The 27,612-nt window shown below is 40.6% G+C and overlaps 1 protein-coding gene across 1 annotated transcript in view; it reads right to left on the bottom strand.

Moving 5' to 3' along the window:
• The window catches only part of LMAN1 (lectin, mannose binding 1), a 34,412-nt gene extending 8,005 nt beyond the window's left edge, over nucleotides 1–26,407 (bottom strand). The window contains exons 1-10 of the mRNA XM_060761346.2: nucleotides 26,146–26,407; nucleotides 20,686–20,840; nucleotides 20,493–20,600; nucleotides 19,085–19,146; nucleotides 16,659–16,758; nucleotides 15,711–15,834; nucleotides 8,127–8,185; nucleotides 6,668–6,800; nucleotides 5,183–5,367; nucleotides 4,995–5,065 (exon numbers count right to left, since the gene is read on the bottom strand). Coding sequence (XP_060617329.2) covers nucleotides 4,995–5,065; nucleotides 5,183–5,367; nucleotides 6,668–6,800; nucleotides 8,127–8,185; nucleotides 15,711–15,834; nucleotides 16,659–16,758; nucleotides 19,085–19,146; nucleotides 20,493–20,600; nucleotides 20,686–20,840; nucleotides 26,146–26,362 — 1,214 coding nt within the window. The 5' untranslated portion in view covers nucleotides 26,363–26,407. The remainder of the gene's footprint in view (nucleotides 1–4,994; nucleotides 5,066–5,182; nucleotides 5,368–6,667; nucleotides 6,801–8,126; nucleotides 8,186–15,710; nucleotides 15,835–16,658; nucleotides 16,759–19,084; nucleotides 19,147–20,492; nucleotides 20,601–20,685; nucleotides 20,841–26,145) is intronic.
• Between the last annotated feature and the right edge of the window lie 1,205 nt (nucleotides 26,408–27,612).

The following is a 27,612-nucleotide window of genomic DNA, read 5'->3' as shown; positions in this document are numbered from 1 at the left end:
ATCTTCCAAAGCTTTAAATAATATCATAATTTGAAAGAAACTGAAATCTCCTTCAAGACAGCAAAACAACAACCTCACTGTGCTTTAGGGATAACCGAAGACTTAAGACCTATGGCTCACGATTACCTTTGACATGACAAATTCATTTCCTGCAGGCATCAAGGCAATGCAGAGTATTATCCTGGCATAAACTCCTTTCTGCTCTTACAGAAAAGAAAATTAAAGCCATAAAAAGTGCACACATTGTAACCGGTGATATTACAAATCTAAACTGATTGGATAATGGAACCAAGCATGGCCCTTAATCAATATGTTCTCATAATTTTCTCCTGTTGTGATGCCTCTTCCCAGTTGCAAAGAGGATTAGTAGAATATCAACATCTGACTTTAATCCCTTCTCCGTTAACAGAATAATCAATGCCCGTGTTCCAAATTTAGTTCAAACTTTCTTTGGACAAAGGTGGTTTAACTGCAACTCTTTGTTTACTGCCTTTGTCCGCAATCTTCACCAAAGCTCCTTATTCAACCATATAATAATCATAATTGCAACATTTAAGTAACTAAAATACATTCAATCACTGAAGACCAAAAACATAACATAGTCGGCATTCTAAAGATATTACTCCATAATATTTATAATCCAAAAAGGTGGTCCAAATCCAGTTGCTAATTCCAAGCAAAGTAAGCCCATTGGATCAGTGAGGTTTGCGTAAGTATTGACTTACTCTTTAACAATTGATTTGATATTTCTACTCTAACTAGAACTACCTGTTGGATTTAAGTCAGAGGCTTTATTTCTACACAAAGATGGAAGGATTTTTAGAAAATGAAATTATATGAAGAAATGTACATAAAATTGACAAAATGTGGTTCTTAAACCATCCCAAAAATCAAGGGGAAGTTATGTTGTAACAGCAGAGATTAAATTACCTGCTTCCGTCTTTTATCTCGCCCAACTTTTTAATTAGTTTTAATTACTTTTAATCAGTTTGTCCTCTTGATTACTACATGTTGCCCGCCCATTATTATTGTGCCTTTATTTTTCATATTGTTATGTATTCATGTGTTTTATTTAACTATGATGTTATTGTTTATTGTTTGCGCTTTCGGTTTGTGTTTTTGGTTTTCTTTATTGTAATTGTCATTTGGGCTTGGCCTCATGTAAGCTGCTCCGAGTCCCCATTGAGGAGATGGTGGCGGGGTAACAAATAAAGATTATTATTATTATTATTATTAGTCAGTGATCAAAGTTCAAAATGTATTGAAATCAAAATTACTTTTTCATCTTCCCTGTTTGACAGAGAGTGTTTAATAGTCATGGGCCCGGTATCTGTATCATTCGTTTGATTCGTGTTTTCGTTTCGTTCCATCCATTTGAATGGCACAGAAAGGGAAGGGCCCTCCTGGAATGAAAATAAACTTGATACGAAAGGCAGGCGGGAGCGGGTACCGGCTCCAAACCTGCTTTTGGGATTGATTGCCATGTGCGTAGGCCCAAAGCGACCGGGCCTGCACACGAGTGCTGAGTAAGCAGCGCACCTTACTCAGCACTTGGCTGCAGGCCCTGGCAGACCCAGGCACTTTGGGCCTATGTTTCGGGTTGCGGAGCAAGGCCACTGGCAGCAAAGACGATGAATCTTCATGCCCAGTCAGGGAGCCCTTCAACTCCCCAGATGAAGATGAGGCAAACCCTGGTAAGAGGAGCCTGGGTGGGGAGTCCCCACTCCCAATAATGGGCTGAAAGAAAACATTTCTTTCGGCACCCAAAAACCGAAAACAAATCTCTGCCCTCCTGATTTTGTAAGGTTCAGTAGAAACGGATTGGGGTCCCCACTGAAAGCTGAATTCAAGGTTTACCCTGAATGCACACGATTAGTATTTAACTGTCATTGTATACAAATCAGGAAATATTTAATTTGTTTGTTTTTAATGACTGTTATGATAATTTTGTTATAATTAATCGCTACTGTTTTAATTCTGTATGTATTTATGGGTTTATACTGTGTTACTGATTTTGGCATCGAATTGCTGTCTTTGTTAGCTGCGAAGGGCGGGGTAAAAATGCTGTAAATAAATAAATAAAATTACCTGTTTGCAAGGAATAACATAATTATATATATCATCAATTAGAGTAAATAAAAAGTCAATTAAAAAGGCTAATCTCTTTAAAATACTACTACTTGATACAAATAAAAAACCCACAAGTTTTAAAGACAATAACAGTTGATAAGAGGGCCCCGGGGTTCAATAAAGCTCTTTTTAAAAGAGACGCAGTCCAACCTCCTCGAGTTGACTACATCAGTCAGAAGTCTATTCTTATAAAGCGATTAGGAAACATCTTGACATGGAAAATTACATAGACATTAAGTCTCTTCCTTCCAGGGTTGACCCAAAAGACAGAGGGATGTTCATTTGTTTTTGTTATTTTTTTATCCACTACAAGACATTCTTTAATCTCAAGATGAAAATATTAAGATGATGTTATGCAAAAGCTTCCTTAATAAGTAGTCACTAAAAGGGCAGGCTTCTGATATTAACAATGAAATCTAATTTACTTTTCCACTACAAAGATTTGTGAAGAATATTAAAACGAAAGCTGTCTCCAAAGAACATGGGTGGAAATAGAAGTACATTCCATAATCTTTAGTCTATAAAAGCTGACCTACTTAGGTACACTGAAGGAGCTGTCCTCGAACTATTAATATTGGTAAACACCACAGTCCAGAACCATTATACAAAGACCCCAAGTCACAACACTGCAAGGTTTAGTGTTGTTCAAGACCACAAATGAATACGAGGAGGACACAAGAAACTCACACACTTTCTAAGATCTTCCCCATAAGGTCCCCATTAATATAGAAATTAGAAAAAATGAAGGTGCTTACACCCATCTACAAGGGATTTGCACCCACAAGGAATACATCTAGCAGGAAGAAAGGAAATACGGCCTGATTTAAACTCCAAAATGATCTGAATCTAATTCTGTACAAGTATAAGACACATATGCAAGACTGAACTATGCAGTGCAAATAAAGTAGCTAGAATGGATACTGATCCTCATCCCAAACTCTCTTCTAAGATTGACAAACAATGTTCCACAGTCAACCATAATTCTACTAACAAGACTGGTGGTTTTGAAGGTTTACACTTGATAACTTTTACTGCATCACAAAAAAAACCTTACCTGACCTTTGTTTACCCCATTGTAGTGTGAAACAAGTATTTTTAGGCATTACCAGTACACTGTAAATAGATTTTACTTGATTGCTTGACTAGGATATGGATTAAAAGATAAGGAATCTTAAATCAAAAAGATTAAAAAAAACTTGAAGTATTTTTTAAACAATAACTAAAGGATAATAAGGCTCCAAGAATAAGGAAGAATTATAATGAGGAATGCTATTTGAAAAATCCTCTGTTATTCTTTGGTTATCTGTACAATTCATACCAACAATAGGATCAATGTGTTGTCGAAGGCTTTGATGGCTGGGATCACTGGGTTGCTGTGAGTTTTCCCAGCTGTATGGCCATGTTTCAGAAGCATTCCCTCCTGATGTTTCACCCACATCTATGGCAGGCACCCTCAGAGGTTGAGGGGGTCTGTTGGAAACTAGGCAGGGCAGATTTATGTATCTGTGGAATGTCCAGGGTGGGAGAAAGAACTCTTGTCTGTTTGAGGCAAGTGTGAATGTTGCAATTGGCCACCTTGATTAGCATTTAATGGTCTTGCAGCTTCAAAGCCTGGCTGATTGATGCCTCAGGGGATCCTTTGTTTGGAGGTGTTAGCTGGCCCTGATTGATTCATGTCTGGAATTGTCCTCATTTTTGAGTGTTACTCCTTATATACTGTCCTGATGTGAGAGGGTTGTTTTTGTTTTTTGTTTTTTACAGAAAATGTACACAAACGAATAGATACGTACATAAAAACTCCAACCATCATCCAAGTAAAAAAAAAAGAAGCTCAATTAAAGTCCTGGCAGACCGTGCAAAAAAAATCTGCAAACCTCACCTCCTCGAAGGTGAACTGAACCATCTAAATCACCACAGACATCAGAAGAGCTGCAAGACCAAGAGCGAGCCACGGGAGTAAAGATAAAGATCCACCCAGAGGAAAAGTGTTCTTACCATACATCAAGGGAACCGCTGACCGCATAGGGAAGCTGATGAAGAAACAAACTATCTACTAACTATCTACAGATGCAATAAGAAAATCCAACAAATGCTACGTTCAGCAAAGGACAAGTAGGATCCTCTCACCTCTGCAGGAATCTACTATATTCCATGAAGCAGTGGACAAGTCTACATAGGGCCACCAAATGCAGCACTGCCCAAACATGAATCAAGGAACACGAAAGGCAGTGTAGACTAATTCAACCAGAGAAGTCAGTCATAGCAGGGCACCTGATGAACCAATCTGGACACAGCATATTACGTGAGAACACAGAAATGCTGGACCACTCTGACAACCACCATGTCAGACTACACAGAGAAGCCATTGAAATCCACAAGAATGTGGACAATTTCAACAGAAAGGAGGAAACCATGAAAATGAACAAAATCTGGCAACCAGTTTTTAAAAAAACTCTAAAATCAGGACAGTAAAAAAGAACAACACTCAAAACCAGGAAAATTCCAGACATGAATCAATCAGGGCCGGCTACCTCCAAACAAAGGAGTCCCCCATGCAGCAATCAGCCAGGCTTTGAAGCTACAAGGCCATCAAATACTAATCAAGGTGGCCAATTGCAAAATTCGCACTTGCTTCAAGCAGACAAGAGTTCTTTCTCCCACCCTGGGCATTCCACAGACATATAAACCTCACTTGCCTATTTTCCAACTGATCTCTCAACCTCTGTGGATGCCTGCCATACATGTGGATGAAACATCAGGAGAGTGTGCTTCTGGAACATGGCCATAAAGCCTGGAAAACTCACAGCAACCCATTAGTATCTATATCGCAGAATAAGAAATCAGAATTAACTAGCTGCTCTTACTTCATTTCACCAACTTGTTTTAGGACCTCCTCTTGCGTCTTCACAAAAATGTCAATTCCTTGCTGGGAGACCTTCAATAATAAAAACAAACAAACACACTCCATCAATAGTCTTGCTGAAGAATGGCAAAGAAAAGAATTGTGACACCAGCGGGGAAGACACACATATCAGGGAGTGTGTTTCACTACCTGCCCTGGAACACCAGTCGCTCTTTTGGAAATTTCATCTGTTAATGAAGAGACGTATCTTCTCTGCTCATCCAGAATCATATTTAATTGTCTGTTGAGTTGCTTTATTTCAAGGTGTATTCGGTTTTGACCTTCGAAGATTTGCCTTAGTTCACGATCACTGACAGTCTCGAAAAGATCTTCCGCTAAGAATAACAATAAAAAGGACTTTCCAGTTATATGCTCTTGATTGGACACCACACAATTACCCATATGGCTAACTATTTCCTATTTAAACATTTGAATACTTACAGCTATACTTCTAACTGACCATCCACCACATTAATTAGTGTTCCCAAGAATGCAGGACAATACAGAAGAATGAACAAAGGATATTACCAGGGACACAAACACCTATATTAGACTGTTCATCTAACAGCCCAGTCTTATACTGCTCTCAAGACAGGCATAATCCCTCATTCTGTATCTTTCCACTTAGGCAGAAAAAACGAAATGCAAACAGAATGGGGGACAATGCCTGTCTCGAGAGCAGTACGTGTGAAAAAGATCTAGGAGTCCTTGTGGACAACAAGTTAAGCATGAGCCAACAATGTCATGTGGCGGCAAAAAAAGCCAATGGGATTTTGGCCTGCATCAATAGGAGCATAGTGTCTAGATCTAGGGAAGTAATGCTACCTCTCTATTCTGCTTTGGTTAGACCACACCTGGAATATTGTGTCCAATTCTGGGCACCACAAGTGAAGAGAGATTGACAAGCTGGAATGTGTCCAGAGGAGAGCAACTAAAATGATAAAAGGTCTGGAGAACAAGCCCTATGAGGAGCGGCTGAAGGAGCCGGGAATGTTTAGCCTGAAAAAGAGAAGGCTGAGAGGAGATATGATAGCCATGTATAAATATGTGAGAGGAACCCACAGGGAGGAGGGAGGAAGTTTGTTTACTGCTTCCATGGAAATTAGGACAAGGAACAATGGCTTCAAACTACAAGAAAGGAGATTCCATCTGAACATGAGGAAGAACTTCCTGACTGTGAGAGCCGTTCAGCAGTGGAACTCTCTGCCCCAGAGTGTGGTGGAGGCTCCTTCTTTGGAAACTTTTAAACAGAGGCTGGATGGCCATCTGTCAGGGGTGATTTGAATGCAATATTCCTGCTTCTTGGCAGGGGGTTGGACTGGATGGCCCAGGAGGTCTCTTCCAACTCTTTGATTCTATGATTCTATCCAGAAATAGCATTTGAGACAATGGATAACCAGCCATTTATGATACTGCTGCACAACCAGCTACATAAATTAAGGGTCCAAAAGGATCTTGCTGGGAAATATTCATACTAAACTAAAACTGTATAGGAACTTAACATTCAAGTTAGCATCTTGGTATTGATAACAAAGACTCAAGTTCACTCAGTATCAAATAAAGATTAGTGTAACACTAGGAAAGCAAATCTGCAAACTGAGTTACGCCTTCCAAGCCCATCGCTCAGCCACTTACCGGGATGCCCTTCCATGTCAGGATGCTCCTTCTGAAATTCCTCCTTCTTTTTGTCCAGCTCTTGCTGGAAATGCTCAAACTCTTCTTGATATTTCTCCTTGTCCTTGTCAGGAATTTCTGCATCAGGTGGAGGCTTCAAAACCAAATTTGAAAGGGAATTATTTAATCAGAAACCCTAAAAGCTCATTAATACTTAAAAAAAACCAACAACATTTCTGCACTGGGATATACCCTACTAATATCCAGAAGTAGAGTTGGGCAATAAATCTTCAATGAGATCATTAAACAGACACTCAATTATTATTTGCTGCTGCCTCCACTGATGCCCTAAGCCATTTTTCCTAGGTATTTCTAGTACACCAGTGCCCATAATGAGCTGTGTTCAGTAAATCAGGCTTAGTTAGTGGTTGAATTTCTGATCACTGGAAGGCAGCCCTTCCCTCTACCTTTGCCCTTTTCCTACCACTGCTGCCATCATGTCTACACTGGTTCTCTCCTATTTGCAACTGAAACAGAATAACGAATTATAACGAAAGTTTTGTCTATCTTTATTACTATGTTTATATGAGAAAGGCAGGCAGAGGTGGAGGCATATGATTGATGCGTTGCCATGGTTGTGAAGCCTCTGCAGTAGAAATGTATCCATTTTAGAGTGGCTAAAGACATAAATTATACTGTTCTGAAAGTTATATAGTAATAGTTTGATATATTCACAAGAATAAAAAATATGTAACAATATTCAAGTGGAACTGAAGAAAAGTGCTGTGTAACAAATACGCTTATGTACACAAGAATTCATAAATAAACATTTCTTTGTTTCATCTAATATACTGGAGTCTCGTGTCACGTTACAAGGTTGAAGATACATTCCTAAAAGCCAGCTGAAAAATATATTAAAGCTACATACTGACTACAGTATTGGTTATACAACAGACATATTCAGACACCAACTAGCTGAGTTTCTGAGAGGTTTATTCTTCTTTAACCCCTATACCAACAGCATTGCCTTGGCACCTACGTACAAATATACACATATAATTTTACTGGTGGCAGAAGGTGGCATGTTAAAAATAAAATAATAAAGAAAGATATTCCCATTCCTTCCACATGTATATATCTCCACAGCATCCCTTCTCTTTTCTGTTTACAACAAACACAGCCATATACATTTTGTGTGCATTAAATAAAGGGGGTGATGCTAGAGATATAAATGCTTTTCCCATTTATGGGAGTGCTGCGCTTCTTGCCCCTATGGAATTGTGATGTAATACCTATAGGGCCAGCCATATAGGTATTACAACACAATTAGTACAAAAAGTTAATGCTCACTGAGAAGAGAAAACCCTTTTTACTTATTAGCATGTAATTCTATAATGCATGGGGGAAAACCTTTCTTTCCACAAACCCCTGGTGAGTAAGTGTATTTCAAGTAATTGCAATTATCTAAAAGGATGCTTACCGCTTCTTTGCCAGGCTCCGTCAGCTGAAAAGTCAGGAAAGACAAGACATCATGGTCATCTGGATAAAAATCCCAAACAGATCAAGTTATGAGTTCTTCTCATCTTATCACAGTAAAAGGGCTTGCCAATATAAAAACAAGTATGTTTTCATCAAGTCAACAATGTGATCGCCCTCTGTTACACTTGACAACTGCTTGGAGGCATCAATGTGTATATGTCCTGCAAGACTTATGAGGTGATGAGTCAAGTGCTAGGATGCCTGAGGACCATTGCATCTTGGCATCATCACTTTTTCAATTTTTAAAATATATTGCTATGAAAACCTGATATTTAATAAATATATAGCAGATCAGAGGGCTGCAACAGCTCTCTTGTTTTTCCCAACTGTCTTTAGGTTTCCATCCTCAATGCAGCCCAATAGGTGGATGCTACAGTGGGGCCAGAAACACCCAGGCTTCAGATGGGGGAAGAAGGTGTCAAGGAGAGTTGGGACCGAATCACTCTTAACGAAAAGATCTGTAGTTTTCAGAGGGCCATTTTCATGTAATTTCCGAAAACAGAAAGGGGAAGAGAGATGAAAAAAATCAGTGAAACATGTTAGAAGTATTGTAAAAATGTGCAAAATTATATTGTTCATTGTATGTATTTGGTTATATTTGTGTAAGTGAGTTTGTGCCTTTAATTGCTGAAATGCTTGTGGTTTGGGTTGGTCAATTGGGTGCAGGTGGATCTAATTACTGTTGTTATAATGGTTTGCATCTGCCTGCAGTCTTTGGGGTCTTGGTCTAGGTCCTGGATTTGCTTGGAGGTTTTTTGTTTAAGGGTCTGATGTTTGATTTCTGAGTTTCCACTATGAAGCTTTAATAAAGCAAGCTTCTGCTGAAGAATTGTTATTTTTTTTTTATTTGAAATTATAACTCTGCTGACAGGTTATGGGCCCAGAACGCTGCATAATCCATGCGTCTGAGGTGATGTTTGTTTTTGAAATATGTGGTGGAACATTAAGAAGTTTTTTGAAGGCATTTTTGAGTCTTCTGCTCCTGGCTGCTTTGGTGAGCAGCGAGGTTTAAAGTGATAGCTTGCTGCTGAACACTAAACCTTGGAAGATTTGCCTTCAGAGAAATCAAGAAGATTTATGGCTTGCTATGTTGGAGAATTTGCCTTCTACGTGCCTGAGCAGCAAGGGCCAACTATGTTGCTTTCCTGTCTTGCCTTGCACAAAAGGTTTTTTCAGCAAATGTTTCTGAAGCCAAAAGAAGAAGCAAACAGTTTGTGAGTCAGACCCTGTGTTTGAATTCCAGAGAATTACTGCAAAGTTTTGAAAGATATTGGACTGCTAGAAGCCAATTTTACTTGAAGAAGTGAATATAAATTGGCTGGGCTGAAACCCGGGTATACTGGGGGTCCTTTCTTTTTTGGTGCAGTAAGTATTTGTTTCTGGAACTTTGGGACTTTAAAGTGAAATACCAAAATGGCTTTGCCGCCTCTTCAAGTTGGTTCACTCCCTTTTGATAAACTATCTGATAGTAACTGGCTCAGTTGGAGCATCAGATTTAAAGCTTATCTTGTTTCCCAGAATTTATGGGACATAATTGAGAATTTTCCAGCTCAACTAACTCCTGCGGATCAACAAAAAGATGAAAGAGCTTTGGCGCTTCTTCAGTTGTCTGTGTCAGATTCTTTGTTGGTTCACCTTCATAATATTCCTCATGCACAAACTGCGTGGAATCTGTTTAAAGATATGTTTCAAAGACAATCAAGTGGTTCAAAGATAATTCTTATGCGACAGCTGTTTAACCTCAAACATGAGGAGGGCACTCCAGTTCAAACTCATGTTACAAAAGTTGTGGCTCTTTTTTCGGAATTGAGAGCAAGAGACATTATTTTTCCCCCTGAGCAACAAGCGTTAATCTTGATGGGATCTCTATCTCGCCCTTTTTATGCGTTTATGGACTCTCTTCATGGAATTCCAGACAGGGATCTCACGATACCTTTTATTTCAGGGAAAATTATGGAATTTGAAGCTCAACGCAAATTGAGAAGTTTTGCTCCTATGCAGAAGAGTTCAAGTTCTGGGACTGCTTCTAATGACACTGCTTGTGTTGCTAAGCCAAAGTCACAAATTGTGTGCTTTAAATGTAAAAAGAAAGGGCATTATGCTAAGAATTGCAAACAGAATCCAGGACAATGGAGAAACAAGCAAGTGGAGAGACCTAGTTCTTCAAAGGACTTACAGCATGCTTTCCTGGTGACCTCTAAGAAGGATACAATGAACTCTTTCATTATTGACTCAGGCTGTTCTCAGCATTTGGTAGAAACTATAGAACTGTTGACAAATGTGAGAGACTCTGATATAAACTTTATTTCTTTGGCAGATGATAGAAAAGTTAAAGTATTTTCTTGTGGTGATCTTTATATTGATAGTCTGAAATGTACTCTTGAGAATGTGTACTATGTACCAGAAATTATGTATAATATTCTCAGTGTCAACAAACTTTTGGATGAAGGTTTTGAGGTGTCTTTAAAGAAAGAAAAGTCTATGCTAATTGATCTTCAAGGTAATGAAGTGCAACTGAGACAAGAAAAGGGATTTTTTGTTTTAAAGTCTGCTACAAATGTGTCTGCTTGCATTAAGCAGATACCTGATAATCCCAGGCCATTACACGACAAATGTATTCATGAATTTCACAGGAAAATGGGTCATTTGTCATGGCAGTATCTAAGACAGACAGCTGAGTTGTGTGAGATTCCTATTCAAGGATGTAAGAATTTTCTAGATTGTGAAATTTGTGCAGCAGAAAATCTTAAGAAAGCTCCTATAGCAAAATACAGTGCTAGAGTTTCAAAAAGGATCTTAGAGCTTGTCCATATTGATGTATCTGGTCCTCATCCTACTTCTGTAGGTGGGTCAAAATATTTTTTGATTTTGGTAGATGATTTTTCACGTTTGAAGTTCACCTTCTTTCTAAGAACTAAAGGTGAAGTTTTTCAAAAAATTTCTGCTTGGCTGAAGCTAATGCAAACACAGTTTCCTGAGTACCCAGTACAAGCTTTTCAGAGTGATCGTGGTGCTGAGTTTATGTCCAAACAAATGCAAAATTTGCTTGAAAAGTTTGGCATAGTTCACAGGTTAACAAATCCTTACTCACCCAGTGAAAATGGGGTTGCAGAAAGATGGATAGGTGTTGTAAAGGTTGTGGCTAGAAAAATGTTAAGAGATGCTAGTTTATCTGATGGATTGTGGGCTGAAGCCGTGGCAAACGCCACTTTTGTGCTCAATCGTTCTTTTTGCAAAAGTGTCAATAGTATTCCTTATGTGTTGTTTTTTGGAAAAACTCCTGATTTGAGTTCAATCAGAGTTTTTGGAAGTGACTCATATGTCTTAATTCCTTCTCAACAAAGACATAAAAAGGATTCTATTTGGAAGAAATTGAAATATCTAGGCCCTGCTTCTGAGTCAAAAGGTTGGAGATTTTGGTGTGGTAATAATAGGGTGTTAGTTTCTAAAAATGTGAAGTTCCAACAACATAGTGGTTGGGAAAGGATTCATTCAAATAAGGAAGTGTTTCTGCCTTTCAATACTACTCAAATGCATACACCACTAACCACACAGCCAACTACACAGCAAGTTTCACAGCGGCCTGCTACACAAGTGCAATCAGTTTCACAACAGACTGCACAGCAAAATATACAACCAAGCACATCTCAAGATACACAGTTTGGAACACAAGTGCAAGTGAAGCAAGAATCTGTTTCTAGTCAGTTACAAGGCAGTAGTCCTGTAATTAAAAGGACAGAACCTCAGAAGAGAAAAGCTGAAGCTGAATCTTCTAGTTCAGAAAGTACTAGCTCTAGTAATTCAGAAACTGATGAGACTGATGGAGGAGATAGTACTAGGACCATTCCTAGGCGCAGTTCTAGGACAACTAAGGGTATTCCTCCAAAGAGATACCATTGTGAAGTTGTGAAAATACAAGAACATGACTGGTCTGAACCTCAAAGTTATAAAGAGATGTTGAAAAGAGATGAGACTGAGAGAAATCTTTGGTTAAAAGCAATGCAAAGTGAATTTGATTCTTTGAAAGATTTGCAAGTCATGGAGAAGTCTAAAACAGTTGACAATGTAAAGGTTCTAAGTTGTCGTTGGGTTTATAGACGTAAACAAACAAAGGATGGTGGTTTTTTGTACAAAGCCAGGTTAGTTGCTAGAGGTTTTGAACAGATATATGGAGAAAATTTTAATGAAATATTTAGCCCCACAGTGTCTGGGGAAGCACTAAAAATAGCCCTTGCAATTGCCAGTAATAGGAATTTAAAAGTCAAACATTTTGATGTGAATACTGCGTATCTTCATGCAGACTTGGAGGAGAAAGTTTATATATCTGCTATCCCAGGTTTTGAATCTGACCTTCCTGAAGGGACTTATCTTCTTAAGAAAAGTCTTTATGGTCTTAAACAAAGTGCACGTAATTGGAACCTACATTTAGACAAAGTGTTGACAAAGTTGAATTTTGTTGCCAATAGTTTTGATCCTTGTTTGTACTCAAAAGGAAGTGGAGACACACAAATGTTTATTGTAATTTATGTGGATGATGTGTTATGTATTGGATCTGAGGAAAAAATTCAGGAAGTATTTCAGAATTTGAGCAAAGTATTGAAAATCAAAAATCTTGGAGATGTTAATAGATATCTTGGCATAAATATTGCCAGAAATGAAAGTGGTTTTGAATTAAACCAAACTGACAAGATTTATGATCTTTTGAGAAGAACCAGAATGGAAAATGCAAACACTGTTAATACACCCATGGCTCTTCAGTTTTTACAACATGTAGATGGAGAAGTGTTTGATAACAATTTCATTTATCGTTCAGTTATTGGCTCTTTATTGTACATTGCAAACAACACAAGGCCTGACATTTCTTTTTCTGTTGGTATCCTAAGTCAAAGGATTCAAAATCCCTCACATACAGACTGGGCTGGAGTAAAAAGAGTTCTGAGATATTTAAAACAAACTGCTGAAAAAGTTTTCAGAATTTGTCCAGATGACAAAAAGTCTTTAGAAATACATTGCGATAGTTCTTTCGCAAATCTAAAGGAAAATAAATCTGTTACTGGATTTGTAATAAAATATGCAAATACACCAGTATGCTGGAAGAGCAGAAAACAGAACATTGTAGCATTAAGTACTGGAGAAGCTGAATTCTCAGCGTTGTCTGATGCTTTGTCATCAGCAGAATGGCTAGAATCTTTGATTAAAAGTCTGAACATTGATTTAGAACTGCCAATACAAGTTTTTGTTGATTCTCAAACTTGCATCGCTTTGTGTAAAAATCAAAATATGAAAACGAAGTCTAGATACATTAATGTTAGATATTCAAATGTGCAACAATTTGTTAAGGACAAAAGAATTGTTCTCAATTATGTTCCTTCAGTTGAAAATGTTGCAGATATTTTGACGAAACCTCTTACTTGTGAAAAACATAACCAGTTTTGTGAAAAATTGAATTTATGAATGTATAAATATGAACTAATATAATTTTGTGGAGGAGTGTTAGAAGTATTGTAAAAATGTGCAAAATTATATTGTTCATTGTATGTATTTGGTTATATTTGTGTAAGTGAGTTTGTGCCTTTAATTGCTGAAATGCTTGTGGTTTGGGTTGGTCAATTGGGTGCAGGTGGATCTAATTACTGTTGTTATAATGGTTTGCATCTGCCTGCAGTCTTTGGGGTCTTGGTCTAGGTCCTGGATTTGCTTGGAGGTTTTTTGTTTAAGGGTCTGATGTTTGATTTCTGAGTTTCCACTATGAAGCTTTAATAAAGCAAGCTTCTGCTGAAGAATTGTTATTTTTTTTTTTATTTGAAATTATAACTCTGCTGACAAAACAATTTTAGAGAGACTATGTTTTTCGGAAAGGGTTAAGTCCACAAAACGTGTGAGGCATGGAGATCTATGGCATGTTTTTCTCTCCCTGGCAGAAGCAGACTCCGACAATTTTTTTTCTTGGAAAGCTACCTCCTCCTCCAGAGAGGGCCCTTAGAACTCACTTTCCCAGTGGCGCTAGCATAGGGTGGCCATTGAAAGTTCCTCCCGGAGCATGACGGGAGTTGAAGTTTTTCTCTCTGTGTGTCTCTTAGTCAATAAAAAGCCTGTGGTGTCCATGCTCTGACTGGCTGAGAGTGGATACAACAGGCAACTACAATTCCCAGAACCCTCTCTTGCGGTTTGTCTTATTGTTTAAAACGTTTGGGTAACTTTCTGGTAAACAAAATGAGGGTCAGATGGAAATGGACACAAAAACAGTATGCCTTTTGGTCTCAAAACACATGACTTGTGTCAAGGTAACCATCTACAGGGTGCAGTAGGATGGGGTTAGAGACACCAACAATAAGACACTGAATAAACTAGCAGTGCTTATTTGCTATAGCCAGCAAAAATTGGAGCGAAGGAGATCAGTTTAAGGCAATAGGTATTTTAGCTATTGCCAGGAGCTTAGCCCCATTAGTCTATTTCAACAAAGTCAAAAGACTTGTTGGCAAGTTCACTTGGCATAATCATTTGTGAACTGCAGCCTCCTATTCCTCTTAAATCAGCTCACAATCCACAAAATCTAATACCAAATAATTCTTGTTTGACTTTAAGGTGTCATAGGGCTCTTGGTTGTTTAAGAAGGGATTACACAATACATGTTCAGATTTACTAGATGCTGTAGAGTAGTTGGAAATATCTTCTCCACATGGTTAGAATCTGTTGTTAGGGGTTCACTGCACTTTCAAAGGCAAGCACAGACCTCAAACACAGCCTGTTGCGCTTTGGATCCCCACCATGGTGTTTACTATGAATTCCTGTAGCTCTGACCTGTGTCTTCTTACCAGCAGGGCTGTTGAATAATTATAGGCAACATGGCTGGTTTCCAAGGAATGACAAGCTCTGTGCACCCAAGAGAGCTCCACGTTTACATTTCCTCATCTCGCTCTTCTACCCCAATGTGGTAGGCAGCCATGTTGTTCCAGAGCCCTCAAGAACAATTTGCCTTATCATTAGGGAAATAAGCAAATCTGCTATACAAGGAACAAATACCACTAGGAATAGTCAATTCTCTGAATTCATTTAAGATCCCAACATGACAAAGGGATGCCTCTAGTTAGTAGTAACACCAGCTCAAAAGTAGTCTCATTAACACAGCAATGCTCCATAAATGAAGAACAGCACTCCACCATGCTGAAGTCGATAAAGCCCAGCACTACATTATACACATTCTTCCTGAGACCACGCTACTGATTTTATTCTCTTCCTTCTTGAAGAGTGGTTCATAACAAAGGAATACGTTGTCTCTTAAAACAGCACCAATTGCACAAGTGCCAAGAACCATACAGGCATTCAACTGGAAGGAAATAGCCAGTCCAACAACTTCAACTTGTACATCCTGTACTCCTAACTCCTTCCAAAGACCTTATTGGTTAGTGCCAGTCATAGCTGCTGATTCTGCAGTTGGTGAATTTGCAAGTATTTCATGTTGTATCAAGGACAAAAATCATGCCTTACAAAATAAGGATAGCTTTAGCTTTAGTATTAAAATCACCTGCAAGACCACCAGTTGCTGCCGAGATTCCAAAATATCCCTGAGGTGGCAGAACCATACTTTCTACTTTGGCACAAAATTCATAATCTTCTTTGTCTGGAGTGAAGCCATTGTTTATCAATACCTATGAAAAGAGACACAAAGATATAAATCTGCCTTACAAAGACCTAGGTCGAGTCTACACTGTTGCATAATGCAGTTTCAGAGTGCAGATTAACTACATTTAACTGGATATGAGTCTACAGTGCCATATAATCCAGATCAAAGAACTTAATCTACATTCTGAAACTGTATCACGTTAGCTGCCCCGAGTCCCCTTTGGAGAGATGGTGGTGGATTATAAATAAAGATTATTATTATTATTATTATTATTATTATTATTATTATTATTGTTACTTGAAACACAACAAGATGTGTCCACAGCAGACACTCTGTGAGCTGTTGAATTGGAACCACACGTCTGATACTTCCCAAGTGTCTAAGACTGTGTGATGTATCGGCGAATGATGTGTACAGATCCCAGTATGGTGGCCTTCTGCAGCTGGCAGATGGTAATTTTGTCAGTGCCGACTGTGTTTAAGTACAGGCCAAGGTCTTTAGGCACTTCACCCAGTGTGCCGATCACCACTGGGACCACCTTTACTGGCTTGTGCCAGAGTCTTTGCAGTTCAATCTTTAAATCCTATTATTATTATTATTATTATTATTATTATTATTATTATTATATGGCACTGTAGATCCAGCCTTAGTACTTCTCACATTGTTCAGCAACCTCTCCAGCAATATTTTTGGACTATACTGCCATATAATTCAGATCAATGCACATAATCTGCATTCTGAAACTGTATTACATGGCACTGTAGATCCAGCCTGAAGCCAACTTTGTACCTAGGTCTAAGAGAAAAGTGGTATACAAGTGAAGTAAATAAATAAATAAGAAATACTTGCCGTCAGTGTCTTTTGATAGTACGTGATCTTTGCTCGGACTGGATAAGGCTTGTTACGAAAATCTCTTTGACAGGATGCCAGAGCTTGTGTGGAACCATCACTTTAAGAGGGAGGACATAGAAATAAAAAGTCAAGGCTAGAAAACTACAATAAACAAATCTTGAACGTCACAAAACTAGAACAAAAAGGATAGGCAAGGAAAGTTAAACCACAGATGATGATGATGATGATAATAATAATAATAATAATAATAATAATAATAATAATAATAGTAATAACTGTATTTATAACCCACCCTTTCTCCTCGAAAGGACTCAGATGGTTATCTCTAGCCATGCAGCACTCAACAAGTGACTTTTGAACAGTATATGGGTTTCCTTAGAACAGGACAAGCAGCTTCTTGGAGATAAAGAATTGCATTGAAATTTCATAAAGAGCAGCACAGCTGTGGCCATTCAATGATACCAACAGTAGCTGCAAATGGTGCAGGAAGAGGCCAGCGTGCACTCCTGCAAAAAAAGACTATTTCTGGACTGTTGTTGTATATTGTCCATGAAAAATAAACAATGGACAGGTTCCACACAAGTATCCTATAAGCATATACACTGACACCCTTGAGGAACTATGTTGTCCAAGGGGTTGGCAGGGATATGCGAGTGAAATGGCCCTTTTAAGTGGGAAGTGAGAGACAGAAGAGTATATAAACTGATCTAATGCTGGTGGGTAGGAAGAGTTGGAGTTGGAAAACTGATTTGCCTGTAGTGGGAAATTCAGGAAGGGACTCTCAAGGTAATGCTATGTTCCATTATGCCTTTGTCCTAGAAGCTGGTGAGAGGCCCTATTATACTCCAATTCAAAGTGCTGGTTTTGACCTACAAAACCCTATACGGTTCCGGTCCAGTGTATTTGTCCGAACGGATCTTCCTCTACATCCCACCTCGAAGTTTAAGATCTTCTGGGGAGGCCCTGCTCTCGACCCCGCCACTGTCACAAGTGAGGTTGGCGGGGACGAGGAGCAGGGCTTTCTCGGTGGGGGCCCCCCACATGTGGAACTCACTCCCCGGGGAGATTAGATCGGCGACTTCCCTTCTGGCGTTCAGGAAAAAACTGAAGACCTGGGTTTGGGACCAAGCCTTTGGTCACTCTGGCAACTAAATTAAGGATCTGACGATAGACAAGGACAAATGGAATGGAATGGATAGATGGACTCTGAACCCGAGCATGAGATTGTTTTAATATTTTATTATGTATTGATGTTTTAATTTAACTGTTGAATTGCTTTTTGTACTTTGTATTGCTGTCAATTGATTTAGGCATCTAATTGTGCCTCCTCTGTAAGCCGCCCTGAGTCCCCCCCCCCCCCGGGGGGAGAAGGGCGGGGTATAAGTAAGTGAAATAAATAAATAAATAAACTGCCATGGCTCTGGCCTCTGACAGAGCGACTAACAACCAGCATCTGCAGGACTTGATTGCCCAAAGACATTCCCCTTTCCTTATAAGTCATCTCTTGTTTAGATTGTAAGCCTGGGGGGCAGGGAACTGTCAAATTCACAATGTGATAGGCACTCTGGGAGGCTGCTTTGGCTGAAGTACTAGGTATAAATACTATTAAATAATACTATATGTATAAAAATGCTCTGTGCATAATGAGTACCTTAAAAACAAAAGAACCAAATGAATGAAATCACACCAAATTTGGCAACAAAACGTCTCACAACACAAGGAGTGACCATCACTCAAAAAACTATGATTTTGTCATTTGGGAGTTGTAGTTGCTGGGATTTATAGTTCACCTACAATCAAAGAGCATTCTGAACTCCACCAATGATGGAATTGAACCAAACTTGGCACACAGAACTCCCATGACCAACAGAAAATATTGGAAGGGCTTGGTGGGCATTGACCTTGAGTTTGGGAGTTGTAGTTCACCTACATCCAGAAAGCACTGTGGACTCAATCAATTATGGATCTGGACCAAACTCTACACGAAGACTCAATATGCCCAAATGTGAACACTGGTGGAGTTTGGGGGAAATAGATCTTCTCATTTGGGAGTTGTAGTCACTGGGATTCACAGTTCACCTACAATCAAAGAGCATTCTGAACCCCACAAACGGCAGAATCAGGGCAAACTTCCCACACAGAACCCCTTAAAGAAGGACAATTATATGTTGCATGTTCCAGAGTGGGCAAACCAAACACTCTCCACGACAACACTGATAAAGAAACAGCAAAAAATACTGTTTACCCACAAGCATAAAGAAATTACATATATTAGAAACAGATCAACAGACTGGGCCACAGCAACGCGTGGCAGGGGACAGCTAGTACGGTATGTTTTCATCACTGCAATCATTTGGGTTGGGTACAAAAGGTAGAAATCTGTTTCTGTGAATCAACAGAGACCAGGCAAATATGCAACTTACTTTTGATGATCATAATGAAGCTTGCCATTGTTTCCAACAACAATCACTGCTGGGTTGTTTTTCTAAGAAACAGCAGAAATCAAAATAAGAGTATGTTCAGACTCAACAATAATAACATTAAATATCAGAAATTCTTTCAGCACTGTTTTGAAACTGTCCCAGTAGAAAAAAACAGTGCTTTTCTGAACTTCAGATTCCAAAAATGTGCATTCATCATCATGAATGCTCTAATTAATTAGGATGTTTCCTATCTTATCAGAAAATACACAATGCCAACTTAAAATATTAGCATTCAGTGCAAGCAGGGAAAAAAGAAAGGCACTGTTCAGAAACTGAAGCAAAACCTTATGGCTTAATACATACCTAGAGAAATCAAAGGCACGAACTTTTAAGACCGTGTAACACTAGAATCATAGAGTTGGAAGAGACCTTGTGTGCCATGCAGTCCAATCCCCTGCCAAGAAGCAGGAAAATCGCATTCAAAGCACCCTTGACAGATGGCCATCCAGCCTCTGCTTAAAAGCCTCCAAAAAAGGAGTCTCCACCACACTCCAGGGCAGAGAGTTCCACTGCTGAACATCCCTCTCTGTCAGGAAGTTCTTCCTAATGTTCTGGTGGAATCTTCTTTTCTGTGGTTTGAAGCCAGCCATTGTTCCATGTCCTAGTTTCCAGGGCAGCAGAAAATAAGCTTGCTCCCTCCTCTCTATGACTTCCCCTCACATATTTATACATGGCCCTCATTATGTCTCCTCTCAGTCTTCTCTCTTGAAGGCTAAACATGCCCAGCTCTTTAAGCCGCTCCTCATAGGGCTTGTTCTCCAGACCCTCGATCATTTTAGTCACCCTCCTCTGGACACATTTCAGCATGTCAAATTCTCCCTTCAATTGAGATGCCCAGAATTGGACACAGTGTGGAATTCCCCAGTTTTCCGAGTGTTGCTCTTTATTTACTGTCCTGATTTTAGAGTTTTTTAATACTAGTAGCCAGGTTTTGTTCATTTTCATTATTTCCTCTTTTTTGTTGAAATTGTCCACATGCTTGTGGATTTCAATGCCTTCTCTGTATAGTTTGACATGGTAGTTGTTCGAGTGGTCCTACATTACTTTGTTCTCAAATTTCTATTTTTTTTCTTTCAATACATGAAAGTATACTCTTATATTATGTATTCTGCATACTAATTCAATTAGAAGATTAATTCCATTCCATACACTTATCTGGAAACGAACTACACTAAAATCAACAGGGGTTGATTTGAAGAGAATATATATGGGGATAGTAAGTAAGTTCTCACATTCTACCTCCTGTGTATCCAGATATCTATGCCCTAATGATCTCATACAAATTGGAGCTCTCCACAAAATGCAAAAGTCTACCCATCAAACATTTTCTGCTTTATTGTCCACTAACCTTTGCATCATTGTCAAAGGAATCAAAGAAGATGCCAACACCATTCCAGTTGTCAGCTGCTCCAAAAACAGGACCCTCTAAGCCTTGCTCTTCTGTAAACCAGACGGCCTGTTCAGAAAAATGCAGATCTAAGTTTTAGGCATCCTGGTTTGTCCCACTGATTTGAGTTTGCAAAAGTAACCATTCCACATACCAGTCCATCAGCTCCTACTCGCCCTCTTCCTGTCACTCGGAAGGTCACTTCAATCTCCCAATATTCAAATATGGATTTGCTTTTTGTCCATACGGATCCCCTCTGGCTTTTTAATGATGGAGTTATCCTTATCTGATCAGCACTGGGAATAGCATCTGAAAAGAGAATTAGTAAAGTTAGTAACTTTTTCTTTGTATAGGGGTGCATTCTTTATTTTTTGTTTTTCACATTTGTATTCCTTTAATATAATTATATACTGTTTAAAGAAATATGTTTTGATTATTTTTAAAAGTTTTTATTGTTCGTTTTTAATACACTGCTAGCCTAATACGGTGCCCAGCGTTGCCACTGTCCCTCTGCTTTCATCCCATCTTTTTCTTTCTTTCTTTCCCTCCCTTCCTTACTCTTTCTCCCTTCCCTCCTTTTCCTTTTCATTTCTTTTGTTTTTCTCCTTCCTTCCTTCCTTCCTTCCTTCCACTCACACATATACCACCTGTCTTTCTCACATCACAGAGGGCCACTTCACCTAGTAAAAGCCAATCCTTCACTTAGCAACAGTCAATTAAGTGACATCACAGAGGGCTATTTCACCTAGCAAAAGCCGTTGTGGCACAAACAGATAAACATGAAAACATACTCTGACTTTCCAGTCCTTTTGTATCCATGTTTAGTTTTTAAATGCACTTCTTTATTCCCTCCTATTTATGACTTTCAAACTCACTGTCCTAAAATTTGAGTCTGACCAACTCTTGTTGGATTTGCCACATTATCTCAAGTGCTCGTTTAATCAGTGACAGAATAGTAAACACAACGTTATAAAAATTAAGGTCAGTCCACTAGAGTTTTCCACCATATACTATAACAGGAGTGCATTACCTTTATTTGGATAGAGCAAAAAGCTCAAGATAATGGAAGATAAGCAGCATTGCTGGAGAGGTTGCTGAACACGGTGTGAAGCACTAAAGCTGGATCCCCACTGCCATATAATCCAGTTTCAGAATGCAGATTACCTGTGCTGAACTGGACTATATGGCAATGTGGACTCATAATAATCCAGTTCCAGAATGCAGATTACCTGTACTGAACTGGACTATATGGCAGTGTGGACTCATAATAATCCAGTTCCAGAATGCAGTTAATCTGCATTCTGAAACTGAATGACATGGCAATTTAGATCCAGACTAAAAGACAACCTCTCATTTCTGTCAATACTGACACATCACCATAAAGTGGCAAATGGTTTCATATCCAGTCATTTCCTGAACTAGCAAATAAGCAACTGCAGAAATATCAAGGACTGAGGGCCCTTCCAGACAGGCCCTTTATCCCAGATTATATTGCAGTGCGGACTAATATAATCCAGTTTAAAGTATAAAACCCGTGATCAGATCCTGAGATAAAGGGACCTGTCTGGAAGGGCCTGGACAGCAGAAAAGACTTTGGCCTAAATGAGAAGAATACATTATTTCCTAAAGTGTACACTCTGACTACTCACAGCTGAGGCACTAATCCCAGAATTATAAGCATTGGTACATACAGTGATGTCAAAGTACTATAATTTTTCAGTGCAGCAATATGAATTTCATAGGGCTTTCTTAGGCAAGGCATATTCAGAAATGGTTCTGCCAATTCGTTTCTCTCAAATATAGTCTGTGCACATAGGATCTGTTGACAGTCTCCCATCTAAGTACTAACCAGGGTTGACTCTGCTTGGCTTCTAAAACTCAGACGAGATTTGGAACTTTTACACTATTGAAAGTGGACCAGTGTTACATACCAGATTCATACAAGCTTGGAAGTTCACATAAATACGAAATGGAAAAATAAAGAATGCTCTGTGCATAATGAGTACCTTTAAAAACAAAAGAACCAATGAACGAAATCACACCAAATTTGGCAACAAAATGTCTCACAACACAAGGAGTGACCATCACTCAAAAAATTATGATTTTGTCATTTGGGAGCTGTAGTTGCTGGGATTTATAGTTCACCTACAATCAAAGAGCATTCTAAACTCCATCAACAATGGAATTGAACCAAACTTGGCACACAGAACTCCCATGATCAACAGAAAATATTGGAATGTTCGGTGGGCATTGACCTTGAGTTTGGGAGTTGTAGTTCACCTACATCCAGAGAGCGCTGTGGACTCAAACAATGATGGATCTGGACCAAACTTGGCACAAGCACTCAATACACCCAAATATGAACACAGATGGAATTTGGGGGAAATAGACCTTGACATTTGGGAGTTGTAGTCACTGGGATTCACAGTTCACCTACAATCAAAGAGCATTCTGAACCCCACGAACGATGGAATCGGGGCAAACTTCCCACACAGAACCCCCATGACCAACAAAAAATACTTAAGGCCATCCAGTCCAACTCCCTTCATCAGGGCAAGAAAACGTAATCAAAGTCCTCCTGACAAAGAGCCATCCAGCCATAGATAGATATAGATATATAGATAGATAGATAGATAGATAGATAGATAGATAGATAGATATGACTCACACACAGAGAGATATACTGTAGTATCATAGATTTAAAAGGGACCTTAAAGAAGGACAATGATATGTTGCATATTCCAGGGTGGGCAAACCAGACCATCTCCACATCAACACTGACAAAGACACAGCAAGAAATACTGTTTACCAACACAAGCATAAAGAAATTATGTATATTAGAAACCAACACTTTCTCATTACTTTATTTTCCAGATCAACAGACTGGGCCACAGCAACGCGTGGCAGGGGACAGCTAGTGTGTGTGTGTGTGTGTGTATGTATATATCTTTTGTTAGTCTTATAGATTATGTTGTTTTTTACTTTGTATGTTTTGTGATGTTACCTGGGAACCACTCTGAATCCCCTCGGGGAGATGGAGCAGTATATAAATAAAGTATTACTATTATTATTATTATTATTATTAAAAGAATGGGGGTCATTTTGTATCACATACAAAGAAAAAGAGAAAATGTAAAAATGCTTGAAGGACTTGAAGATTAAATGAAATACTGAGATAGGTAGAACACAGCAGGTTGTCAAAGTCAGGAAGTCAGTGGACGATTTTCACTCCATGTCTTCTGGATGGGAAGTCTGTTTTAACTTTTTGATTCTACAAATGGGGGCGGTTTAACAGCTGCATTGGTGATCTTAATGGCATCCTGGAAAATTCCTATCTTTACAAATTGCATAAGATAAAGCAGACTGTCAATAAACTGGCACCCATGGGGAATGGTAAAGCCGGGATACATGTTGTTTCTGGTTGCTTGAAGGTTACTATTAAAAAAATAGGCCTCACTAATGCTAAACCAAACCTTGAACTTTGTATTGATTTAATAATGAAATGCAGTACCATAATTAAAAGCAAGTAAAGACGAATTGAACTGAATGTAACACAGGATTTACTGTATTATTAAAATGGGTTTCATTTTAATTTTTATTTAGAACATCTGTTCTTTGTTGCTTTTGTTTTTCTTTGTTTTTACTTGATTCACACTCTGCACATGTCCAGAGATCCTGATTTACTCAGCTGCACTTTACAGATGCCAAGACTGCTTTACTCAGCCGCACCCTGCACATACCTAGACGCCCTGCTAGTTCTGCACTCTGCACATGCCCAAATACCCTGCATTACTCAGTTGCACTTTACACTGTTTCACTCAGCGGCACTCTGCACATGCCGAGACTGCTTTACTCAGTCTCCCTCTGCACATGCCCAGAGGCCCTGTTACTTGATCTGCACTCTGCACATGCTCAGAGGCCTTGCCTTCCTCAGCTGCACTCTGCACATGCTGAGAGACCTGGCTTTACTCAGATGCACTTAACACATTCCAACACTGCTTTACTCAGTTGCATTTTACTCAGCTGCACTTTGCACATGCCCAGAGGCCCTGCTTTACTCAGCTACACTTTACACATGCCGAGACTGCTTTACTCAGCCGCACCATACACACCCTCAGAGGCCCTGTTTCTTGATCTGCACCCTGCACATGCCCAGAGGCCTTGGCTTCCTCAGCTGCATTCTGCACATGCCCAGTGGCCCTGCAACTTAATCTGTCCATGTCCAGACACTATGCTTTACTCAGTTGCACTTTACACATGCCAAAACTGCTTTATTGTTTGTGTTTTTCATTTTTTTTAATTGTAATTGTTATTTGGGCTTGGCCTCAAGTAAGCTGTTCCGAGTCCCCATTGGGGAGATGGTGGTGGGGTAACAAATAAAGTTTATTATTATTATTATTATTATTATTATTATTATTTACTCAGCTGCACTGTGCACATGCCCAGATGCCCTGCAACTTAATCTGTCCATGTCCAGACACTGTGCTTTACTCAGCTACACTTTACACATGCCAAGACTGCTTTACTCAGCCGCACTCTGCACACGTCCAGATGCCATTACTTGATCTGCACTCTGCACATGCCCAAATACCCTGCTTTACTCAGTTGCACTTTATACTGTTTCACTCAGCTGCGCTCTGCAGACCCAGAGACCTTGCTACTTCATCTGCACATGCCCAGAGGCCCAGATGCACTCTGCACATGCTGACACTGCTTTACTCAGTCTCACTCTGCATATGCCCAGAGGCCCTGTTACTTGATCTGTACCCTGCACGTGCCCAGAGGCCTTGCCTTCCTCAGCTGCATTCTGCACATGCTGAGAGACCAGGCTTTACTCAGCTGCACTCTGCACATGCCCAGTGGCCCTGTAACTTGATCTGTCCATGCCCAGACACTATGTTTTACTCAGCTGCACTTTACACATGCCAAAACTGCTTTACTCAGCTGCACTCTGCACATGCACAGAGGCCCTGCTACTTAATCTGCACTATGCACATGCCAACACCCTGCTTTAATCAGCTGCACTTCACACATACCAAGACTGCTTTACTCAGTTGCACTTTGCAAACACACAACTAGAGGCCCTGCTGCTTGATCTGCACTCTGCACATGCCCAGAGGCCCTGCTTTAATCAGCTGCACTCTGTACATGCCCAGAGGCCCTGCTGCTTGATCTGCACATGGCCCTGCTTTAATCAGCTGCACTCTGCACATGCATAGAGGCCCTGCTTCATTTGCACTCTGTACATGCCAAGACGCTGCTTTACTCAGATGACCTCTGCACATGCCCAGAGGCCCTGCTTTACTCAGCTGCACATGCCCAGAGGCGCTGCTACTTCACCTGCACTCTGCACATGCCCAGAGACCCCGCTTTAATCAGCTGCACATGCCCAGAGACCCTGCTTCTTCACTTGCATTCTGCACATGCCCAGAGACCCTGCTTTAATCAGCTGCACTTTACACATGACAAGGCTGCTTTACTCAGTTGCACTCTGCACATGCCCAGAGGCCCTCCTTTACTCAGCTGCTGGTGCCCAGATACCCTGACTGAACTATTCATCTGCGCCCTGCCCATGCCCAGAGGCTGTGCTTCCCTCCCCTGTCCGGGCACCTACTTCCGGTGTGAACCCAGAAAGGCACGGCGCCGTCCCCTTGCGCCAAGTGCGGCCCCTTGAAGCTGTACTTGTACTCGAAGCGCCGGTGCGGAGCCAAGGGAGCGCCCCCGCCGCCTTCGGCCTGGCCCGTGGCCTCCGCGAAGGGGAGCGAGAGCACGGCGGCCCACAGCACCCACTCCCCGGCGCCTCTCCGCCTCTCAACCCCGCGCGCCGCCATCTTGCTCTCCCAGCTCACGCAGCCCGGCTCGGCCAACAGGGCGCTCCGTGATTGGCCCAGACCGCCGAGGGGGCGGGGCCTGCGAGCAGCCAAAGGGTAAAGAGCGTGGCGGGTTTTTTCAAAAGAGGGCGGAGCTTAGTTTGTCCCCGCCCCCTTACAGGGAAGAAGGAGGCTATTTCCACAGTGACTCCGCCCACGTTGTGACGTAGATGAGGGGCAACAACAACAGGCCTGGGCCAACTTGGGCCCTCCTTCCAGGTGTTTTGGACTCCAACTCCCACCATTCCCAACAGCCTCAGGCCCCTTCCTTTTCCCCCTCAGCCGCTTAAGCGGGGATTTGTTGGCAGTCTCCCATCTAAGTACTAACCAGGGTTGACTCTGCTTGGCTTCTAAAACTCAGACAGGATTTGGAACTTTTAGACTATTTAAAGTGGAGCAGTGTTACAGAGTGCAAATGAAGAAGCAGGGTCTATGTGCACGTGCAGAGTGCAGATCAAGCAGCAGGGGCTCTGGGTGTGTGTGCAAAGTGCATCTGAGTAAAGCAGTCTTGGTATGTGCGGAGTGCAGCTGATTAAAGCAGGGCCTCTGGGCATGTGCAGAGTGCAAATGAAGCAGGGTCTCTGTGCATGTGCAGAGTGCAGCTGATTAAAGCGGGGTCTCTGGGCATGTGCAGAGTGCAGCTGATTACAGCAGGGTCTCTGTGCATGTTCAGAGTGCAGCTGATTAAAGCGGGGTCTCTGGGCATGTACAGAGTGCAAATAAAGCAGGGTCTCTGTGCATGTGCAGAGTGCAGCTGATTACAGCAGGGCCTCTGGGCATGTGCAGAGTGCAGATCAAGCAGCGGGGCCTCTGGGTGTGTGTGCAAAGTGCAACTGAGTAAAGCAGTCATGGTATGTTTGAAGTGCAGCTGATTAAATCGGGGTCTCTGGCCATGTGCAGAGTGCAGGTGAAGCAGCAGGGCCTCTGGGCGTGTGATTAAAGCAGGGTCTCTGGGCATGTGCAGAGTGCAGGTGAAGTAGCAGATCCTCTAGGCATGTGCAGAGTGCACCTGAGTAAAGCAGGGTCTTGGCATGTACAGAGTGCAAATGAAGCAGGACCTCTAGGCATGTGCAGAGTGCACCTGAGTAAAGCAGGGCCTCTGGGCATGTGCAGATTGCAGATCAAGCAGCGGGGCCTCTTGGTGTGTGTGTGCAAAGTGCAACTGAGTAAAGCAGTCTTGGTATGTGTGAAGTGCAGCTGATTAAAGCAGG

Source organism: Anolis sagrei, chromosome 2 (genome assembly GCF_037176765.1).
Source record: "Anolis sagrei isolate rAnoSag1 chromosome 2, rAnoSag1.mat, whole genome shotgun sequence".
Classification (NCBI taxonomy): domain Eukaryota; kingdom Metazoa; phylum Chordata; class Lepidosauria; order Squamata; family Dactyloidae; genus Anolis; species Anolis sagrei.
This window is presented reverse-complemented; position numbering and strand designations above follow the sequence as displayed.